We start from the raw sequence: 19,143 nt of genomic DNA, 5'->3' as shown, positions 1-19,143 counted from the left end.
AATATCTAGTCCCAACGTTAAAGAAAAATTGCTTTAGACTTTGCATTTGGTTACAATTTATTGGTTATCGGTAATTTGTTAAAAAGATTTAGACACTCAAAATTTTCGTAGTAAATTATAATTTGTCGTCGAAATCTTATTCATTCAATCAGGTTTACATGGCTTGGTTAACAACGCAGGGATTGTATTCCCAGGTTTAATCGAATGGCAATCTATCGAGTTCATGAAGAAAATATTTGAAGTGAATTTCTGGGGAATGGTTCGTGTGACCAAGGTTATGTTACCATTATTGAAAAAGTCACGTGGTCGAATTGTTAATGTGACAAGTATGGGTGGTAAGCTCAAATATTTTTCCCAACTTCCCAACTACCAACTAATAAACGAATGAATAGAAAACAATCGATTTTTTTTTTCTGCCGAGTCTCCATAAGTCAGGCCTTCATCATTCAATTGTTTTCATAATGTTTTTTGATCCCTTGAGAGGATCAGGCCTCTGGTCTCACCTTACAGCTCAAGTTTATGGAGATCTAAATAAAAAAGCTTATATCCAATTCCAGGAGCTCTTGGTTTGGTTTTGGTAAAAAAGTACGTATGAGATCAATTAAATGAACTACACTGTTTTCTTTCAACCTTTCAAAACAGGGAGACTGTCTCCACCATACACGGCATCTTACTAGGCATCCAAATATGCAGCCGAAGCATTCTCAGACAGCTTGCGTCTTGAAGTCAAACCATGTGGTATCAGTGTGCAAATTATCGAACCCACTATGTATAAGACTGGCTTTGTAACGGCTGAAAGGATTATTCTTGAATGGACTTTGTTATGGAAAGAACAGCTACAACATATCCGTGATAAGATTGGACAAATCCAATTTGAAACTTGTGAGTTTTACTTCTGATTTTAAGTTTTTAGTTAGAATAGCGAAGCCCTCCACATCAAAATAGACCGGAGATCTTTGTTTTTTTTTTCATAGTCAGTTATACTCAGGCAAATTAAGGCACGTCCAAATTTACTATAATTTTTTATCGCCGTTTCCACTTGTCATAGCATAATCACTTCATACATCAAAAGAAGCCTATTGGAGTGTAGATCACTGGAATAGCTGTGCCATAATTAGTTTTTTCACCCAAAAAAATATATTAGACAAAAACGAAAAAATGCTGACGTCAGCAAAACTTGTTTTTTGAATAACTCCAGTTTGGCTTATGGTATAAACATGACATTTTGACAAAAGTTGCATATTAATAATAGGAACATTTTTGCATAATTTTTTTTGCAAATTTTGCTGACGTCAGCAGAAATCAGCAAAATACGAAATTTTGCAATAAAGAGCTGACGTCAGCAAAATTTCAAATAATTTTTTTTATAAATTATCCTTTTAATGATGTGCAACTTTGGTCCAAATTACATGTTTTTACCATAAGCCAAACTGGAGTTATTAAATAAACAAGTTTTGCTGAAGTCAGCATTTTTTGGTTTTTGCCTAATATCTTTTTTCGGGTGAAAAAATTAATTATGGCACAGCAATTCCAGTGATCCACACTCAAATACGCTTCTTTCGATGTATCAAGTGATATGCTTTAACAAGTGGAAACGGTGATAAAAAATTAAGCTAAGTTTGAAAAATCTGGACAGGCCTTAATTTGCCTGAGTAATTGGCGGCCATCGAATTTTTTACAGTTAGAACCATGATGGACAATACTTTTGAAGCTTTTCAGGGACTTAAAGCAAAACTTCTAAAGACGTGAGTGTCACACATCAAAACTCTACCAGTGTCTGTAGATTTCAAAAATATGTGGTTGATTTTGTGGTCCTTGGTGGTTTTTAAGATAATTAGACATTATTTTTGCCGAGCTTAATCAAATTTTGAAAATTAAACTTCACGGAAAATTGGTTTTTTCCTCCTTGGATGCGTTTCATCGAACTCACTATGTATAAGACTGGCTTTGTAACGGTTGAAAGGATTATTCGTGAATGGACTTTGTTATGGAAAGAACAGCCACAACATATCCGTGATAAGATTGGACAAATCCAATTTGAAACTTGTGAGTTTTACTTCTGATTTTAAATTTTTAGTTAGAATAGCGAAGCCCTCCACATCAAAAAAGCCCAGAGATCTTGACTCGTTTCAGAGTCAGCTATAACTGGCGGCCATCGAATTTTTTACAGTTAAAACTATGATAGACAAGTCTTTTGAAGCTTTTCAGGGACTTTAAACAAAACTTCTAAAGACGTGAGTGTCACATTGAAACTCCAGCGTTTTCAGCAAGGTCAGTGTCTGTAGATTTCAAAAATATGTGATATATGTTTCAAAGAATATATGGTTGAGTATATGACACTTAGCGGTTTGTAAGATGATTAGACATTTTTTCCGAGCTTTAACCAAATTTCACGGAAAATTAGATTTCAAGGAAAATTGGTTTTTTCCTCCTTAGATGCGTCTCATTGTTTTCTCTTTACAGTGTGTTTTCACTGATACAGTGGTTGAGTATATGACACATTACGGTTTGTAAGATGATTAGACATTTTTTCCGAGCTTTAACCAAATTTCACGGAAAATTAGATTTCAAGGAAAATTGGTTTTTTCCTCCTTAGATGCGTCTCATCGTTTTCTCTTTACAGTGTGTTTTCACTAATACAGTGGTTGAGTATATGACACTTAACGGTTTGTAAGATAATTAGACATTTTGCCGAGCTTAACCAAATTTTGAAAATTAAATTTCAAGGAAAATTGGTTTTTTCCTCCTTGGATGCGTTTCATCGAACTCACTATGTATAAGACTGGCTTTGTAGCGGTTGAAAGGATTATTCGGGAATGGACTTTGTTATGGAAAGAACAGCCACAACATATCCGTGATGAAATTGGACAAATCCAATTTGAAACTTGTGAGTTTTACTTCTGATTTTAAGTTTTTAGTTAGAATAGCGAAGCCCTCCACATCAAAAAAGCCCAGAGATCTTGACTCGTTTCAGAGTCGGCTATAACTGGCGGCCATCGAATTTTTTACAGTTAAAACTATGATAGACAAGATTTTTGAAACTTTTCAGGGACTTTAAGTAAACATTCTAAAGACGTGAGTATCACATTCGAGGAGACATTCGAGCTATAGGGGTTCAAGTTAATGAGGCGCTACTGCATTATTATACAACAACAACTGACTAAACTTTCAATTTTTATTCTGGTCTGTAAAATACTAGCCATGCATGTGGCCGAATCAAAATTTGCAAATCATCTATAAAATTTCGAAAATTGAAAAGCAATACAAAAGAAATCGTGTGTATCGTGTTATGCTTTTTTTTTTAGTTTTGTCAAAAATGATGACTTTAGTTGGTTCGAAAGCCACTGAGAACGTTAGCGAGGTATCGAAACTCATTAAACATGCTTTGTTAGCCAGGTTACCAAAGCGACGTTACGTCACAGGTATTGAATGTAATATTTCTATTGTCTTATCTCACCTTCCAACCATAATCCTTGATTGGATGTTCATGGCAAATATGCCCATTCTTCGACCAATGATATTATCGAAAAAGGAACAGTAAAATATGAGTTGAATGTATATATCTGTTTATAGTTTAGGTTCAATCAAGTAAACGAACATTGTTATGGAGATTGCTCGATACGTTTGCAGAACCAAATATCAAAATTTACTTTTCTTCAAAACTTAAACCCCGCTACAGTCTATTTCACGCTTAATATGCGTAACTGACCTAACGTATCCAACGATCTCGTAAGCGTGAAACACAGGCTGTAGTATGTTTTAATTTTTGGCAAAAATAAATTTTGATACATTTTTCAAAAATGATAAGATTTTCTCACTTTATGTAGAAAACAAATTTTTATCAATTTTTTGGACTGTAGACTTTAGAATATAAGATTTGAATGAACAGTACTAACGAGATTTTCTAATTCTTTTTTCAATTATTTTTGTACTTTAAACCTTATTATTGGGTCGGTTAGACTTGCCAACGAATCTGAACTATAAAAAGTACTTTTTTATGTAGAGCTATGAAATTTGATACTCTCTCTGCAGTAGATTTGGTTGCGACTATTGAGGGTAAAATCTTTTTCTCGTTTAGAGTGAACGAGAATTCAGAACAAAAATGGAAAGTTCTTTATGTGATTACTTTTGGAGCAGTTTGTGTATAACCATTGTTACTTTATATTTTTTACTCAACTTTATTGTGGATCAATGGATTTCAACCAAAGTTAGAAAAAATATTTTAGTGACAGGCTGTGATTCAGGTTTTGGTTTGCAAACAGCTTTGGAATTAAGTGAATCAAATTGTCATGTTTTTGCGAGTTGTCTAACTCAAGATGGCGTGGACAGACTTCAAAATGATTCGAAGTTTCAAGGGATGGCTTTTATCATGGATGTGACCAAAGAGGATGATGTTCAAAAAGCTAAGGAGATTATTGAACAGAATGGAGGTATTTATATTACTGTCTCGTTGTTCTATTTGGTCGGCAAAAGTGAGGTTTCTTGGAATGATGATGTCCAAATTTTTCGACCTGGTTTCAAGTTAGAACAAGATTCGCAAAAATGCGACGAAATATTTCCTTAAAAATGAAGGTCATTATTGACATATACTAGCAAGTAGCTGTCGCTAAGAATGCCCCGCAGAGCTTCCTATCGAAATATCCCTAAGTAAGCAAAATTACGCATGTGTAGATTTTAAATTCGTTTTATCGATAAGAAAGCTTGGTTTCAACTTTACTTTCGAGATGACATGGGATAGACGGTCGCTCAACATCTCAAAAAGAGAAGTTATCGCTCACATGTTATCACAGTGAAAACGCCAAAAATTCTGAAATTTATTTGATTCTTATAAAGTAGACACTTTTAATAAAAATAAATATGCTCATCTATTTCGCCATACTTTGTTTACTTTGTAAGACTTAATTACCGAAAGATATATTGCCTTCAATCAAGAGTTATTGATTTGATTCTTATAAAGAAAATGCTTATAATAAAGATAAACATGCTCATCTTTTTCGCCATCCTTTGTTTACTTTCTAATAACTAATTACCGAAAGATATATTACCTTCAATCAAGAGTTATTGATTTGATTCTTATAAAGTACTTTGTAAGGACTAATTACCGAAAGACATATTGCCTTAAATCAAGAGTTATTGATTTGATTCTTATAAAGTAGATGCTTATAATAAAAATAAATATGCTAATTTTTTTCGCCATCCTTTGTCTACTTTGTAAGAACTAATTACCGAAAGGCATATTGCCTGCAATCAAGAGATATTGATTCTTATAAAGTAGACTTTCTTTAGGCGCTAAAACGGGCGTCAGTCAGGGCGTACGGGAAGGCGTTTTGACACTGAAAATTATTATGGAGAAAGCCCGTTTTAACAAATATTTCCCTTTTGGAAAACGGGAAATATTTAATTACAGTACAGCACCTGACCCCGAGAATGTGAGTTTCTCATTTTTTAGCATTGTAGCCCTAACGATAGTTCAACTTCATAAAAATTTGTTTCAGAGCATACTGTTACATCTTACTGATTATTTCTGGACAGAAAATTTTAACTTGAATTAATTTTTTCCAACGAAAATCTGAATGGAAGTTGATTGGATATTACCCGAACTGAGACATTTTTTAAATAAATCCTCTCTAAATCGAAATCTATTGGAATTAAGTTATGATGATAGGGTATTTTCTTAGTCCTTATGAACTAAGGAAATGGGGAAAATAGTCCATTTCAATATTTACTGTTCTGAGTTAGATATTTTGACGAAAATGTTTGACCTAACTTTTGGGGTTAGTTGACCTACAATTTGGGGGCCTTTATAACCCGACATAAAAAGTCTGTCAAATTATATAAAACTTGTTTGTTGTACTTTTATAACATGAAAGTACTACCAGAGAGATGATTAATGTTGAAATTTTGAGCTTTTACGACGTGTCCCAGACCCGTTTGGGTCCCAGCCCAATCAGAAAATTTGCCTAAGTTTGGAGCAATATAATTTCTATTCCAATTTGGACTTAAGTAGACATTTTTGGACCCGATGTTGGAAAAAGTTCCACCGGAGCTGTGAGGCAGGGGTGTTGTTACATTATTCACATATTTCAACACAAAATTTCAACCTACAAAATAAAAACAACTTTCTTGTCTCTTCTTTTTGTCCTTTCTTTTACTTTTCCTCATTTGTAGTACGATGAAATTAATATATTTATTAATTTTTTGTTATTAATTTTTTGTCAGCGTATATTTCTAAAGTATGAATTTCACTTAGAGAACAATGATTTCCGATGAATACCAAAATTCCATTCTCAACAACCGAATCTTGTCACCTGAGGGTTAAAAAGTGAAAAAATCCAATTTTCAGAATAACAAAATGCTCTTTAGAATATTGTTTTCGCATAAAACATTTCTAAAATTTGCTGTTAGAATTAATCCAATTGAAAAAATATCAACATTTTACTATTACTAGATTTAAAGCCATAAAACCAAACCTACATTCTGGGGGCTATAACGAAAATGGGAATCAACTTCAAGGACCAAAAAAATTGGTCTATCTATCAAAAGTAATGAAACTAACCCCTGGGAAAGGATTTTGGGAATTCAAAATTTCGTTGAAAATATTTAATATCTTTTAAAATTTCACCTACATTCTCGGGGTCAGGTGCTGTAAATAAACATTTAATGATATGGCGATGCGTAGACTTTGCTATAGTCTAAGACAAATTACTATCTAAGAAATAAGCCCAAAGCGGAAGAAAATTCGCAAACGGATTTTTTTCACAGCCGTTAGAGTTTGCCCGTTTCTTCGAAACTCTCCCGCCGCCGCCGATCTTTTCCGTATACCGCCATAACGACTGTAAACTCCGAGTATAATATTTTCCTGCCTTTACTATCACTTTAACAGACGATAACATCGTCTAAGCAATGACTATCGTTAATGGCAATGCAATTTATTTGTTCTGCTAACTTTCATCTCCTTCAGATCTCGATGGTATCGTCAACAATGCAGGGATTGCATTTCCAGCTTTGTTTGAATGGCAATCTATCGAATTCATGAAGAAAACATTCGAAGTGAATTTCTGGGGAACGGTTCGTGTGGCCAAGGTTATGCTACCATTATTGAAGAAGTCACGTGGTCGAATTGTCAATTTGACGAGCATGACGGGTAAGAGTTTAGCACAATTGTTGATACTTTTTTGGGAAGTAAGAATGTTCAATGTGAAGTGTGATATACTGTTCTTACCAATAACAATCCAGAAGTTCGCTAAACAATTAAAAAGGCGCCAAAATCGCAAAAATTGGAATAGAACTGCAGTACAGCCACTTTGAAATAAGCAGGGCGTGTGTGTAACACCCCCTGAAATAAGTAAAAAAAAACAAGCTCGTACATAATTTGGGAGGATTCGTTGTTCAACAGTTTTCATGGGTGGCCAGGCTCTTTCCGTCAGCGGACGCAGACCTGAATTAGCGGTCGCAGCCTGAATTAGAAACCGAAGACTTGATGCAGCGGTCGAATACCTTTTTTAACGGCCGAAGACCTGGAGAAAATGAATTGTGGAAATTTGTTATAAATCTTTTTTATAAATTCAATCAAGATTTTTATATGATGTTTCAATGGGAAATAGTATTGAAAACGGTTTGATATTTGTTTTGATTTTGTATCCGCCGCATACAGTTTGTTTACAAATTTCGCAAGTACTGTTATGTCCCTTTAATGGCTCTGACCTTAGCGAATTTTGATATTTGTCATGTACAAAATTAGTCTGAATCGCAGACCTCTACAAAACCTTAGGTCTATAAGGAGCACGAATCCGTTAGTGGATGCCAGCAGCCTAGTACAAAATATAAATTTCTGCCTGATGTAGCTAACAAAACTTTTACATGTTCTACATTTTCTGTTAGGGCAACTATCCTCGAGTCTGAAAATTTAAGAATCGCAAAGAAAAAATTTGATGAAGAAGAAAATGAAGACTTTTGCGACGAAGATTGGGCCATTCCATTTTATATCCATACAGGGGGTGGACGAACATTTCCAGAGGGTATACCGAACTTTCCAGGGGGTGTTTATTTATTTTTCCAAGGGGATAAAGAGTTACTCTTTATTTCGTCCACCCTCACGTTAAGATATGAAAAGAATCTTTCCAAGGGTATTTTTAGCAAACTTTGCCATTTTCCAGGGGGTATCCACACATTTTCAATAATTTGTTTTGACTTGAAAAATTTTGGAGTTTTTACAAGGTATTTCACTAATTGGTCATTTGAAGTGATAGAGATGACGCGTTCTTTAGAAAAAGAAACAAAATTGTTTTATTACTGGTTAACGACCAACCAAATCAAATAAGAGCTTGTAAAAACTCCAGCTTGTCCCAATTTTCCGTGAAGAAAAAATATTTTGAAAAAGCTTTTGTGGTAGATCGTGTACCTTTTACAGAACTAAAAATATATTTTCGGAAAATTTTTTTAAAAGCTTACTTGTCTCAAAATCTTGAAAAAAGTGCTTTTTTATCCCAATTGTTCATAGAAAAACAGCCATTCGAAAAATTTGAAACAGTTTAATTCTTTGCGAACAGTTTGAAAAAAAATTCGAAACAAAAAGGTTAAATACCCATTAAAACTTAGCACTTTTTATAAAAGAGGGTGATACGACATATTAACGTCTTTTTGCAATTAAATTCTTAATTCCTTTTAATGGATTTGATCAAAAAGCAATTTGTAAAGATAATTCTTTGTTAAAAATGTGAAGGAACCTGAAAAATAACTTTTATGCTCAAATACCAAAATCAATATTTTGATTATGGTCAGAGCCCTTAACTGAGCCTGACTTATCTATCAGGTATTCGGCCGTTAAATCAGGTCTTCGGCCGTTGATTCAGGTCTTCGACCATTAATTCACGACCATTAATTAACATTCTAATAATCAGTATTGAAGATTCTCGCCTTTTAATATACGAAAATTAGATAAAAATTCGTCCACGAAGCAAGTTTATGTTCCATTTCGCTATCCGTTCAATTTTGTTTTGAAAAGATATTTTCTCAAGCCAGAAAATGAAAAGTTCTTTATAAGCACACACGATTTCAGACTCAATCTGTAGACATAAAGTCGCTGGAGAATTTTGGAGGAAAGTATCAAGCAATAGAGTTCACCTTAAGGAAAACATTGATCGAAAAATCTTATCATTTGATGAAGGATTGCCAAGTTTACAGGCCTTTTTTTAGTCCAAATATTTTCTTACACTGATGTCAGAAACAATGAATCTCGTCTCATCTAATTTCTAAAGCTTAAATGAGCCAATAGGATTTCACCTATGGATAAAAGAGCTCATTAAAAATGCACGATATATGAGATTATGAGCATGCATACATCGTAACTTTTTTAATCGTAGGGCGAGCTTGGTTACAATAGCATACTTCTCCTGTTTCTTTATACCTCCATGAACAAACAAAGATCACTTGAGAAAGATTTGGCTCAAAGGTTTTAATGAACAACCAGAGGAAATTCGTGAGCAGTATTCGAAAGCAGATTGTGAAAAATGTAAGCGTTTATTATTTTTCTGCCAAAAAGAAAATCCGATGAAGGATTTTCTTTTGACCCTTTTATGAAATTTTTTCCTTTTGAGCAGTGATACTTACTAGATCCCCAAATAACTCAAGTCATAAATAGGTGAATTTTGAGTAACTTCTATTGTCCTATGTTTCTACATCAATTATACATCATACACACCCTTCTCACGAATTCGGCAGCATTTCTTACAGCCAGAGGGGGTCATAATAACGGATTGAAGCTCGATGAGGATTAATATTTCCATGTTTTCTATGGCTGGGGATTTGAATTCTAATGTTTGCAAGTCAGCAAATTCAGTGGGGATGGAAAAATATTTTGCAGTGAGAATTTGCGTGTATTTTGATTATTTTCAGCGGCGACAAAAATTGCAGTATAATATTCTGGTTCTGTGAGAAAGGGGTGTGTTTATATTGCGTTTTATTTCGACCACCCGTTATAATACCGGGTGTCCCAGAAAAAAGTTCCGCTCTTTGAAGTGAATTTTCTCGAGTTCTATGAACTTTTCGATAATGAATCTTTTTGCATTGGAAAGAAGAAGGATAAACTTAAATTTTGAGGGGTCATTTATTAAATTAAGTCAACTTGATCAAAAGTTATAGCCTAAATGCTAAAACATCACTTTTCAAAAAAGTCAAAAAAAAGACGAAAAAAGAGGAGATCAAATCATCATAAAGAAAGCACTTCTTTTGCCAATTTATTTACGCTCAAAGTTTTTTCCATGCAGTTCTTTAAGGTGTCTTTATATTATTGTTAATTCCTTTTCATTTCTTTGTCTAATTTAACGAGCTCCCATGGGCATAATCAAGGGGCACGATGCTTTTTGGAGCTCCAAACATTCATCAAAATCTTACCAAGAGTTTCCAAAGCTTTTTGTGTCTTTGTCTTACAATGAATTTAATCCCCTCTTTTTTCGTCTTTTTTTGACTTTTTTGAAAAGTGATGTTTTAGCATTTAGGCCATAACTTTTGATCAAGTTGACTTAATTTAATAAATGACCCCTCAAAATTTAAGTTTATCCTTCCTCTTTCCAATGCAAAAAGATTCATTATCTAAAAGTTCATAGAACTCGAGAAAATTCACTTCAAAGAGCGGAACTTTTTTCTGGGACACCCGGTATAATAGTTGGGGAAATCAAATGGTTGCGAAATGCCTCAAAACAAGTTGTATTTCCTTAATTTTAGTTCTCGATACAATGTTCAGTCGAATTACCTACAATAAAGATATTAGTGATGTTTCTGGCAAAATCAAACATGCTTTATTATCACCGTTACCAAGACGGCGCTACATGGTTGGTAAAGATGCGTTTATTTGGGTTTTGTTATCTCACCTACCGACGTTGGTTGCTGACTTCAGTTTAGGAATCCATTTACCAGCTCTTCGACCCAAAATCAACCAACATTGAATTGAACTGTTATATTATGTGAATTTGAACTCTTCTTTAAAGATCATGATTTGAAATAAACTCCCAAAGCTGGAGCATTTTAATTTTTGATTTTTGAGCCGTGATTGTTAGAATTACCTAAACATTTTGATTATTTCGGGAATGTTTTACTGTCTTTTTATATCAAACTAGCGGCCGTCGTCAAAAATGGAATTTCAATATTTCATTGCTGTTAAGGCAGTTAACCTTAATTGAGTGAGTCTCAAGTCCCACACAGCACTCTCACCATTTTGCAGTTTGTCATTTTCGTGTTTTCTTTTGTTTTCTTTTGTTTTCATCATGTTTATTTACCTTTTTCAGTTTGGTCAGCATTTTACACATATTCTCTACCATTTTGAATATATTTCATATTTTCAGTTAAATTCACATTTGGTCAGTGTTTTGTATATCAATATGTGTCAATTCAATTTGTAATTCACTTTTTGTCATAATTTATATTAGTTTTTCATAAATTATTTCTGGTCTGTATTTTATACATTCTATTCTGCAGAATGTATAAATAGCCACTTTCAGTTTTGCACTTCACTTCAACAGAGACATTCAAGGAGTCAAGACACGTCAAATCAATACATTTTTCAAACTTAACAATTATTTCATTCTTCATACACTTGGTGTTAATCAACACACACCCTGTGTACTGCTGCCTACTTACAGCTTCTTATTTCAGGCTAGCTGGTGAGTTTTTCCTTTCTTTTGCTTTTGTTCTACATTCGCTTTTAAGTTAAGTTTTCATTACATATTTTTCTAATACTCAATTATTTTTCTAGTTCTCAATTATACTTAGCATTTACATTCACTTCCTTTGATACTTAGTTCTTGTACTTTGTCAGCCATTTTGTTTTCATTTTTTCATAAGACTTAGTTCATGTACTTTGTCAGACATTCTGTTTTCATTTTTCATTAGACTTTTGTTCAAATTTTATATTTCAGTTTGAACACACACGCACTCAATCAATACATCAATACACTGAACAGTGTTGTTCCGAACACGGCTTATTTCCCTGACTCCTGTCCCTCTGACACCACAATCAAACAGAACCAATCTACTTCAACTCATGGCTGTTTGTGGGCGCGGTAAATGAACACTAGAAGAAAAGACAGCATTGATTACAACATACTTGCATCAACTGGTGAAAGAGTAATTCATAAATCATCATCAAATCAACACTCAACCTCCAACCGACTTAATCATTTGTCTCTGGACCAATCCCCGCTTGACCATTCACCAGTACCAGTAAGTGATACTACATTTCAACTCACGTCGTCTGACACTCAACTCACGTCGTCTGACACTCAACTCACGTCGTCCGACACTCAACTCACGTCGTCCGACACTCAACTCACGTCGTATGACACTCAACTCACGTCGTCCGACACTCAACTCACGTCGTCCGACACTCAACTCACGTCGTCCGACACTCAACTCACGTCGTCCGACACTCAACTCACGTCGTCCGACACTCAACTCACGTCGTCCGACACTCAGCTCACGTTGTCCGACACTCAGCTCACGTTGTCCGACACTCAACTCACGTCGTCCGACACTCAACTCACATCGTCCAACACTCAACTCACGTCGTCCGATATTCAACGTCCGTCGTCCGATACTCAACTTACTTCGTCCGATACTCAACTTACGTCGTCCGACATTCAACGTTCGTTGTCCGACACTAAATGTTTGTCGTCCGACACTCAACATTCGTCGTACGACACTCAACGTCTTTCGCTTGACACTCAGCATCAACAATGTCTGCAATCAAAATATCATCTGAATTGAATGATCTCATATTCTCGCTTTCATCATACCAGGATGAGATCCACGACATCATTGAAGACTATGCTCTTAGACTGATTGACCAATCACCCGATTTTATGAAATCCTGTCTTGAGAAAATCCAAGGATTGCGAACACAGTACCGTAACAAAGACAGAGAGATAAAGTTCCATCTTCAAGACCCAAAATCAGCAATTGAAAACTACGAGCAAGGATATGGCAAATCTTACACAGCAACAATTGAAGAAGTGAGGGAGTATGTACAAACTCTCAATCAATGCATTCAAGATCACAAGCTTGCCAGCTCCCAAGATGTGCAGACCGTCAATCAACTCAAGTCAACATTTGTTGCTGATGACCTCAAACGATCAATGGATTATCTCAAAACAGTCTTCACCTGCAAATTCGATCAACTCGTTAATGATGGTCTGAAGCTACGCAAGAAACAACTTCAGTCTCGTGTATCAGAAGTCAACAAATTATCAGAAAAGATCAAAGAACTCATCGATCTGGAGACCAATGACCAGCTTTATAATAGCATCAAGAGAGAGCATGATGAGCTTTGCATCACCTATCAAACAGATATCAACAAAGAAATGAATATCAGAGAACTTGATAAACTTGAGACATTTAAAAAAAGTCACCTAAACATCAACCTATGCATCAACTGACATCTACACCTTCAACTCTGAATTCGACAAACTCTACTCTGATACAACTCCAAAATCTCTTCAACCTGATCTACTCAAGAACAACCATCTGGGAAAGCATGCACTTGCGTTGGTCAAAAACGTGACCGACATCAATGACATTTGGCTTCTCTTGAAGGAGGCTTTTGGAGATCGAAGACTGCTTCTCTCACACAAGCTGTCAACCCTCACGTCCATCGATTTCAAGTTTAAAGACTCAGTCAAGACCACTGAATCACTGAGTAAAGTCATCAACGTAATGCGAGATCTATATATGCAACTATCATCCACCCACAACATGGAAAACGAACTTTACTATGGAGATGCCTTGACCCACTTATCTAACAAGCTTGGTCAAAGTCGTATGATTAGATGGCTGACTTTGAGCTGCGACAATCCAAGAGAAGGAAAGTACAAGTGGAGACAGATGATCGAGTTTTTGGAGAAGGAAATCAAGATACAGCAACAAGTGACTGTAATGCAAACAAACCTCAAGATGTCCAACCCTGGTGGTGGAAAAGACAAGGACAAGGATGGTAAGAAGTCTTCTTACTATGGGCAACCTTACAGTAATCCTCAAACATCTCAAGATCCAAAATGTGTGATATGTGGTGCCAGCGATGTTCAAACCAATGGACTGAAGAAAACCAAACTGGTGCAGTACTTCTCATGCAAAACGTTTGTCGACATGACCACAAGCCAACGACTCAAGTTCCTCAATGACAATGGTCTATGTCATCAATGCATTTACCCTGGTGCTCAATCAGTAAAGGCAAACACAGTGTGAAAAGTCAACAAAGTCAACAAAGACATCCTCGAGCATTACAAGAACCGATGCATCAGGAAGCAACCATTACCAGCATACTCCAAGGACATCAAAATCTTCCACAGCTCTTACAAATCAAGCCATCAACCAGGAAATGATGATTCCAACAATGCTATCTTTATGCTTCAATCCATCAACATCAACAAACGGAAGTACACAATCTTTTATGACTCAGGCTGCAGCGACTTCATAAGTCGTTTTGAGGCAGTCAAACATCTTGGACCCAATTCAATCAAGGAATTCTCTGGTGACATCCAACTGGGTGGTGTTGGTGGTTCAATCAATATCACTTCACATGGAGTTTACAAAATCTCAATCCCACTCAGTCATGGATCCAACGCTGTAATGACTGAACCCTGCATGGACCGCATAACAGAAACCTTCCCACTTTATCCAGTGAAAGGAAAAGTTTATGACGATATCAAAGATGAATTTGTGAAACAAGGTAACAATGCTGAATTTCTTCCATCTGTACCTACATAAATTGGAGGTGATGTTGACTTCATGGTTGGGGTCCGATACATGCGTTATTTTCCTGAGCCTCAAGTAAATCCAGATTTACGCCTGCTTGGTTATCACTCCAACACTGGTGATGTCACCAACAATCAAAGTAACACTTTTCATGAAGATATACCTATTCAAAAACTCAACACCTTCAACGAAACTGAACGGGCTGGTAGCGAATGGTCATTTCGCTGTGTCGACTGCAGAGGTTGTGAGACGTGTCGCAACCAAGTCAATGAGATAATGAGCATCAGAGAAGAGACCGAACAGCAAATAATAAATGAGTCCGTCACAGTGGACATTCAGAATCATCAATAAATTGCAACTCTTCCACTGATGAGTAATCCAACACAGCGTCTTATTCCAAATCGCGATATCGCACTGAAGGTCTACAATCAGCAATTTCATCGACTCTCCAAGAATTTCAATGACAAAGAAGACATTATCAATTCTGAGCTCAAACTTCAATCTCTTGGGTATGTCGACTTTGTCAAAAATCTCCCTACAGAGACTCAGAAGTCCTTGCAAGATTCACAGTACTAAAATTTCATCCCATGGCGTGCTGTGTGGAAAGAAAGTTCAATATCTACACCGTGTCGAGTTGTCTTTGATGCTTCCATGCCAACAAAGTCAGGCTTCTCCCTCAACGACATCCTTGCTAAAGGAAGAAACAACACGAATCGTTTAGTGGATCTCTTCGTCCGCTGGAGGTGTCACTCTGTGGTTTTCCACACTGACACACAGAAAATGCCACTGTGGACTTCAAGGATACTTATGGCAGGATTCACTTGACCCTTCAAAAACACCAGAAGAGAAGATAATAAAGACCCTCATATATGGTGTAAAATCAAGTGGCAACCAAGCCGAAAGAATATTACGTGAGACAGCCAGACTTCTCAAAGATGAGTATCCAGAAGTTTTTCAAATCATATCCAACGACATCTACGTGGATGACTGTCTCTCAGGATCAACAAGCATCACCAAAGTCAAATCAATTCTTGCAGACAACCTAGAAGTTGCCATAAATCATGGTGGCTTCGGACTCAAAGGATCCACCTTCTCAGGACAAAACCCTAAAGAATCACTTTCAACGGATGGAAATTCTTTTTCTACTGAAATGGTACCCTCTCAAAGACGAAATCTCTCTGGATGTTCAAGATCTCAACTTTGCGAAAAAGTCACGAGGTCGAAAAGCAACCCTTGTCTCATCAGTACCAAAGGATCTCACACGACGCCAATGTGTAGCCAAAGTTGCTGAACTTTATGATATCACCGGCTTGATTACACCAATAGTTTCTACGATGAAACTAGATCTGCATGATTTAGTTCTGAGGAAACTGGATTGGGATGATGCTTTACCAGACAACATTCGCAACCTATGGATGGATCACTTTGAGATGATGAATGAGATCAAACAAATCAAATACCAGCGCGCTGTCGTCCCAGAAGATGCTGCAAATCTGGACATAGAAACTCTTGATTTTGGCGATGCAAGCAAAAACCTCATGTGTTGCAATCTACGTCAGATTCAAAAGAAAGGATGCATCATTCTCATGTCAGCTCATCTTTGGACGATCAAAATTGATATCTGACGAATACACCCAACCAAGGGCTGAACTGTTTGCAGCCATGATAAATGCGCATTCTGGACACACAATCAAACGAGCCTTAAAAGACTGGCACAAATCATCAGTTAAATTCACAGATTCTCAGATTTCACTTTACTGGATCTGCAACATTGATCTAAACCTCAAGCAATGGACCAGGAATCGTGTCTCTGAAGTCCATCGCTTTACAGACACATCACAATGGAAATACATCAAGTCCAAAAACATGATTGCTGTCTGACCTGGGTACTCGAAGATGCACTTCCATAGAAGATGTCAATCAACAATCCAACTGGATCAATGGCTTTACTTGGATGCAAGGTGATCTAGCAAGTTTTCCAGCTCTTACCACCGCTGACATATCTCTAAGTGCCCTGGAGAAGCAACACTTGAAGAAAGAATCAAGAGAAGAAGTTCGCAAAGAAGGTATTGACTGTTTTGCCTCATCAACCAAGCCATTGATCCCCGACATGATATCAGAACGTTACAGTTACTCAAAATACCTCGTTGACCCAAATCATCGAAGATTCAACACTGTTATCAGGATCATGGCTTACATTCTCAAGTTCATCTCAGCATGCCGAAAATTAAGAACAACTTCAAAATCCAACAAAGAATTATTCTACTTAAATGATGAAGACATTCTCAAATCCAAGCAATACTTCTTCAGGAAAACCACTCAAGAGGTGAAACATTTCAATCACAACTCCAAATTCAAGAAGATATCTGAAGAAAAGGATGGTATCTTGTATTACACTGGTCGCATCTTGCCAACTGACCAGATCACTGCAATTGGAAAAGCAACCAACGCAATGAAGGACCTCAGCGCCTCAACCTTCTGTGTTCCTATCGTTGATAAGAACTCTCCTTTGGCATACTCAATTATTCAAGAAGTGCATTGGAATCTTCATACAGCAATGCATTCAGGTGTCGAGACTACATGGCTACAAATATGCTACATCCTTGAAGGTAGATGTCTTGTGAAACTTGTACGTGCATCATTCCCTCGCTGTCGTTATCTACTGAAAAAGAAGTTCAATGTTATCATGGGACCGCTCTCCAAAGACAACCTGGCACAAAACAAGAATCCAGTCTGGCTTCAGTCTATCAGTATGGCATGGTTCGAAAAATTGAAGAAAATCGCGACGGGAAAGTTCGAAAAGCTACCGTAGAATATCAAAATTCAAACGAGAAAACGAAACGAGAAACACATCGATCAGTCAGGTCATTGGTATTGATTTGAGGAATAGATGAAATGGATTTGTCAACTCAGTTGTATGGCTTGAAGGATTAAAATCCTCATTATATAATTAAAAATAAATTTCGGGGGAGTGTTAAGGCAGTTAACCTTAATTGAGTGAGTCTCAAGTCCCACACAGCACTCTCACCATTTTGCAGTTTGTCATTTTCGTGTTTTCTTTTGTTTTCTTTTGTTTTCATCATGTTTATTTACCTTTTTCAGTTTGGTCAGCATTTTACACATATTCTCTACCATTTTGAATATATTTCATATTTTCAGTTAAATTCACATTTGGTCAGTGTTTTGTATATCAATATGTGTCAATTCAATTTGTAATTCACTTTTTGTCATAATTTATATTAGTTTTTCATAAATTATTTCTGGTCTGTATTTTATACATTCTATTCTGCAGAATGTATAAATAGCCACTTTCAGTTTTGCACTTCACTTCAACAGAGACATTCAAGGAGTCAAGACATGTCAAGTCAATACATTTTTCAAACTTAACAATTATTTCATTCTTCATACACTTGGTGTTAATCAACACACACCCTGTGTACTGCTGCCTACCCCGGGGGGCACTCGATCTGAAAACGGCCATACGTTCGGCCCAAAATTTGGCTTTTAAAATCGGACCTTTACAGTGCAGTGAATTTCCATGAAAAATCATACCCTTACAGTGCACTTTTTCAAATTTTTTGCGATTTTCCAAGAAAATGTGGAATTTTTCCTTCAAAATTGACCAATTTTGTGCCAATTTTACCAAAAAATTGGCCTTTTATCACAATTTCCTACCCTTACAGTGCAGTTTTGTAATTTCCTACCCTTACAGTGCACTAGCTGAACTATGAAAAACCTACCCTTAATGGCCGAGCGTCTGGTAGGTCATTTACTTTGAGTGCCTCCCCCCCCCCGGCCTGCCTACTTACAGCTTCTTTTTTCAGGCTAGCTGGTGAGTTTTTCCTTTCTTTTGCTTTAGTTCTACAGTGGTTTTTAAGTTAAGTTTTCATGACATATTTTTCTAATACTCAATTATTTTTCTAGTTCTCAATTATACTTAGCATTTACATTCACTTCCTTTGATACTTAGTTCTTGTACTTTGTCAGCCATTTTGTTTTCATTTTTTCATAAGACTTAGTTCATGTACTTTGTCAGCCATTTTGTTTCATTTTTCATTAGACTTAGTTTTTGTTCAAATTTTATATTTCAGTTTGAACACACATGCAATCAATATATCAATACACTGAAGAGTGTTGTTCCGAACACGGCTTTTTCCCTGACTCCTGTCCCTCTGACACCACAATTGGCTTCATTGAAGACAACACTTCTTAAAATAATCATTCCAGTGTACAGTGTAAAAAAATGAGGGGTCATGCACCATACCCATGGGCATTAATTGTGAATTAGTGTGAATAGTTTTCAAAAGGGGAACGAAGAGGCACAACCATGGTTTGCACCGACGGGAGAAATTTTCAATTTAGTATGGCTACAATCGCTCTCGTTTACTCTCTTTTTGATGC

At 36.2% G+C, this 19,143-nt stretch overlaps 1 protein-coding gene across 1 annotated transcript; it reads left to right on the top strand.

Moving 5' to 3' along the window:
* The first annotated feature begins 4,084 nt into the window (after window positions 1-4,084).
* Window positions 4,085-11,040, top strand: LOC136814922 (short-chain dehydrogenase/reductase family 9C member 7-like). Its single transcript, XM_067071345.1, has 4 exons — window positions 4,085-4,430; window positions 6,962-7,144; window positions 9,416-9,511; window positions 10,723-11,040. Exons 1-4 carry the CDS (start codon window positions 4,103-4,105, stop codon window positions 10,941-10,943), a joined length of 828 nt encoding a protein of 275 aa, XP_066927446.1. The 5' UTR covers window positions 4,085-4,102; the 3' UTR covers window positions 10,944-11,040.
* The last annotated feature ends 8,103 nt before the right edge of the window (window positions 11,041-19,143 follow it).

The sequence above is a fragment of the Clytia hemisphaerica genome, unplaced genomic scaffold (genome assembly GCF_902728285.1).
Source record: "Clytia hemisphaerica strain Z4C2 unplaced genomic scaffold, Clytia hemisphaerica genome assembly, whole genome shotgun sequence".
Taxonomy (NCBI): domain Eukaryota; kingdom Metazoa; phylum Cnidaria; class Hydrozoa; order Leptothecata; family Clytiidae; genus Clytia; species Clytia hemisphaerica.
This window is presented reverse-complemented; position numbering and strand designations above follow the sequence as displayed.

What these genes read in the sequence shown, in the direction of transcription:
- LOC136814922 (XM_067071345.1), top strand. Translation starts at nt 4,103, where the DNA reads ATGGAAAGTTCTTTATGTGATTACTTTTGGAGCAGTTTGTGTATAACC. An exon ending in GATTATTGAACAGAATGGAG is followed by an intron (nt 4,431 to 6,961) that starts GTATTTATATTA and finishes CATCTCCTTCAG; the next exon opens with ATCTCGATGGTATCGTCAAC. An exon ending in GAAAGCAGATTGTGAAAAAT is followed by an intron (nt 9,512 to 10,722) that starts GTAAGCGTTTAT and finishes CCTTAATTTTAG; the next exon opens with TTCTCGATACAATGTTCAGT.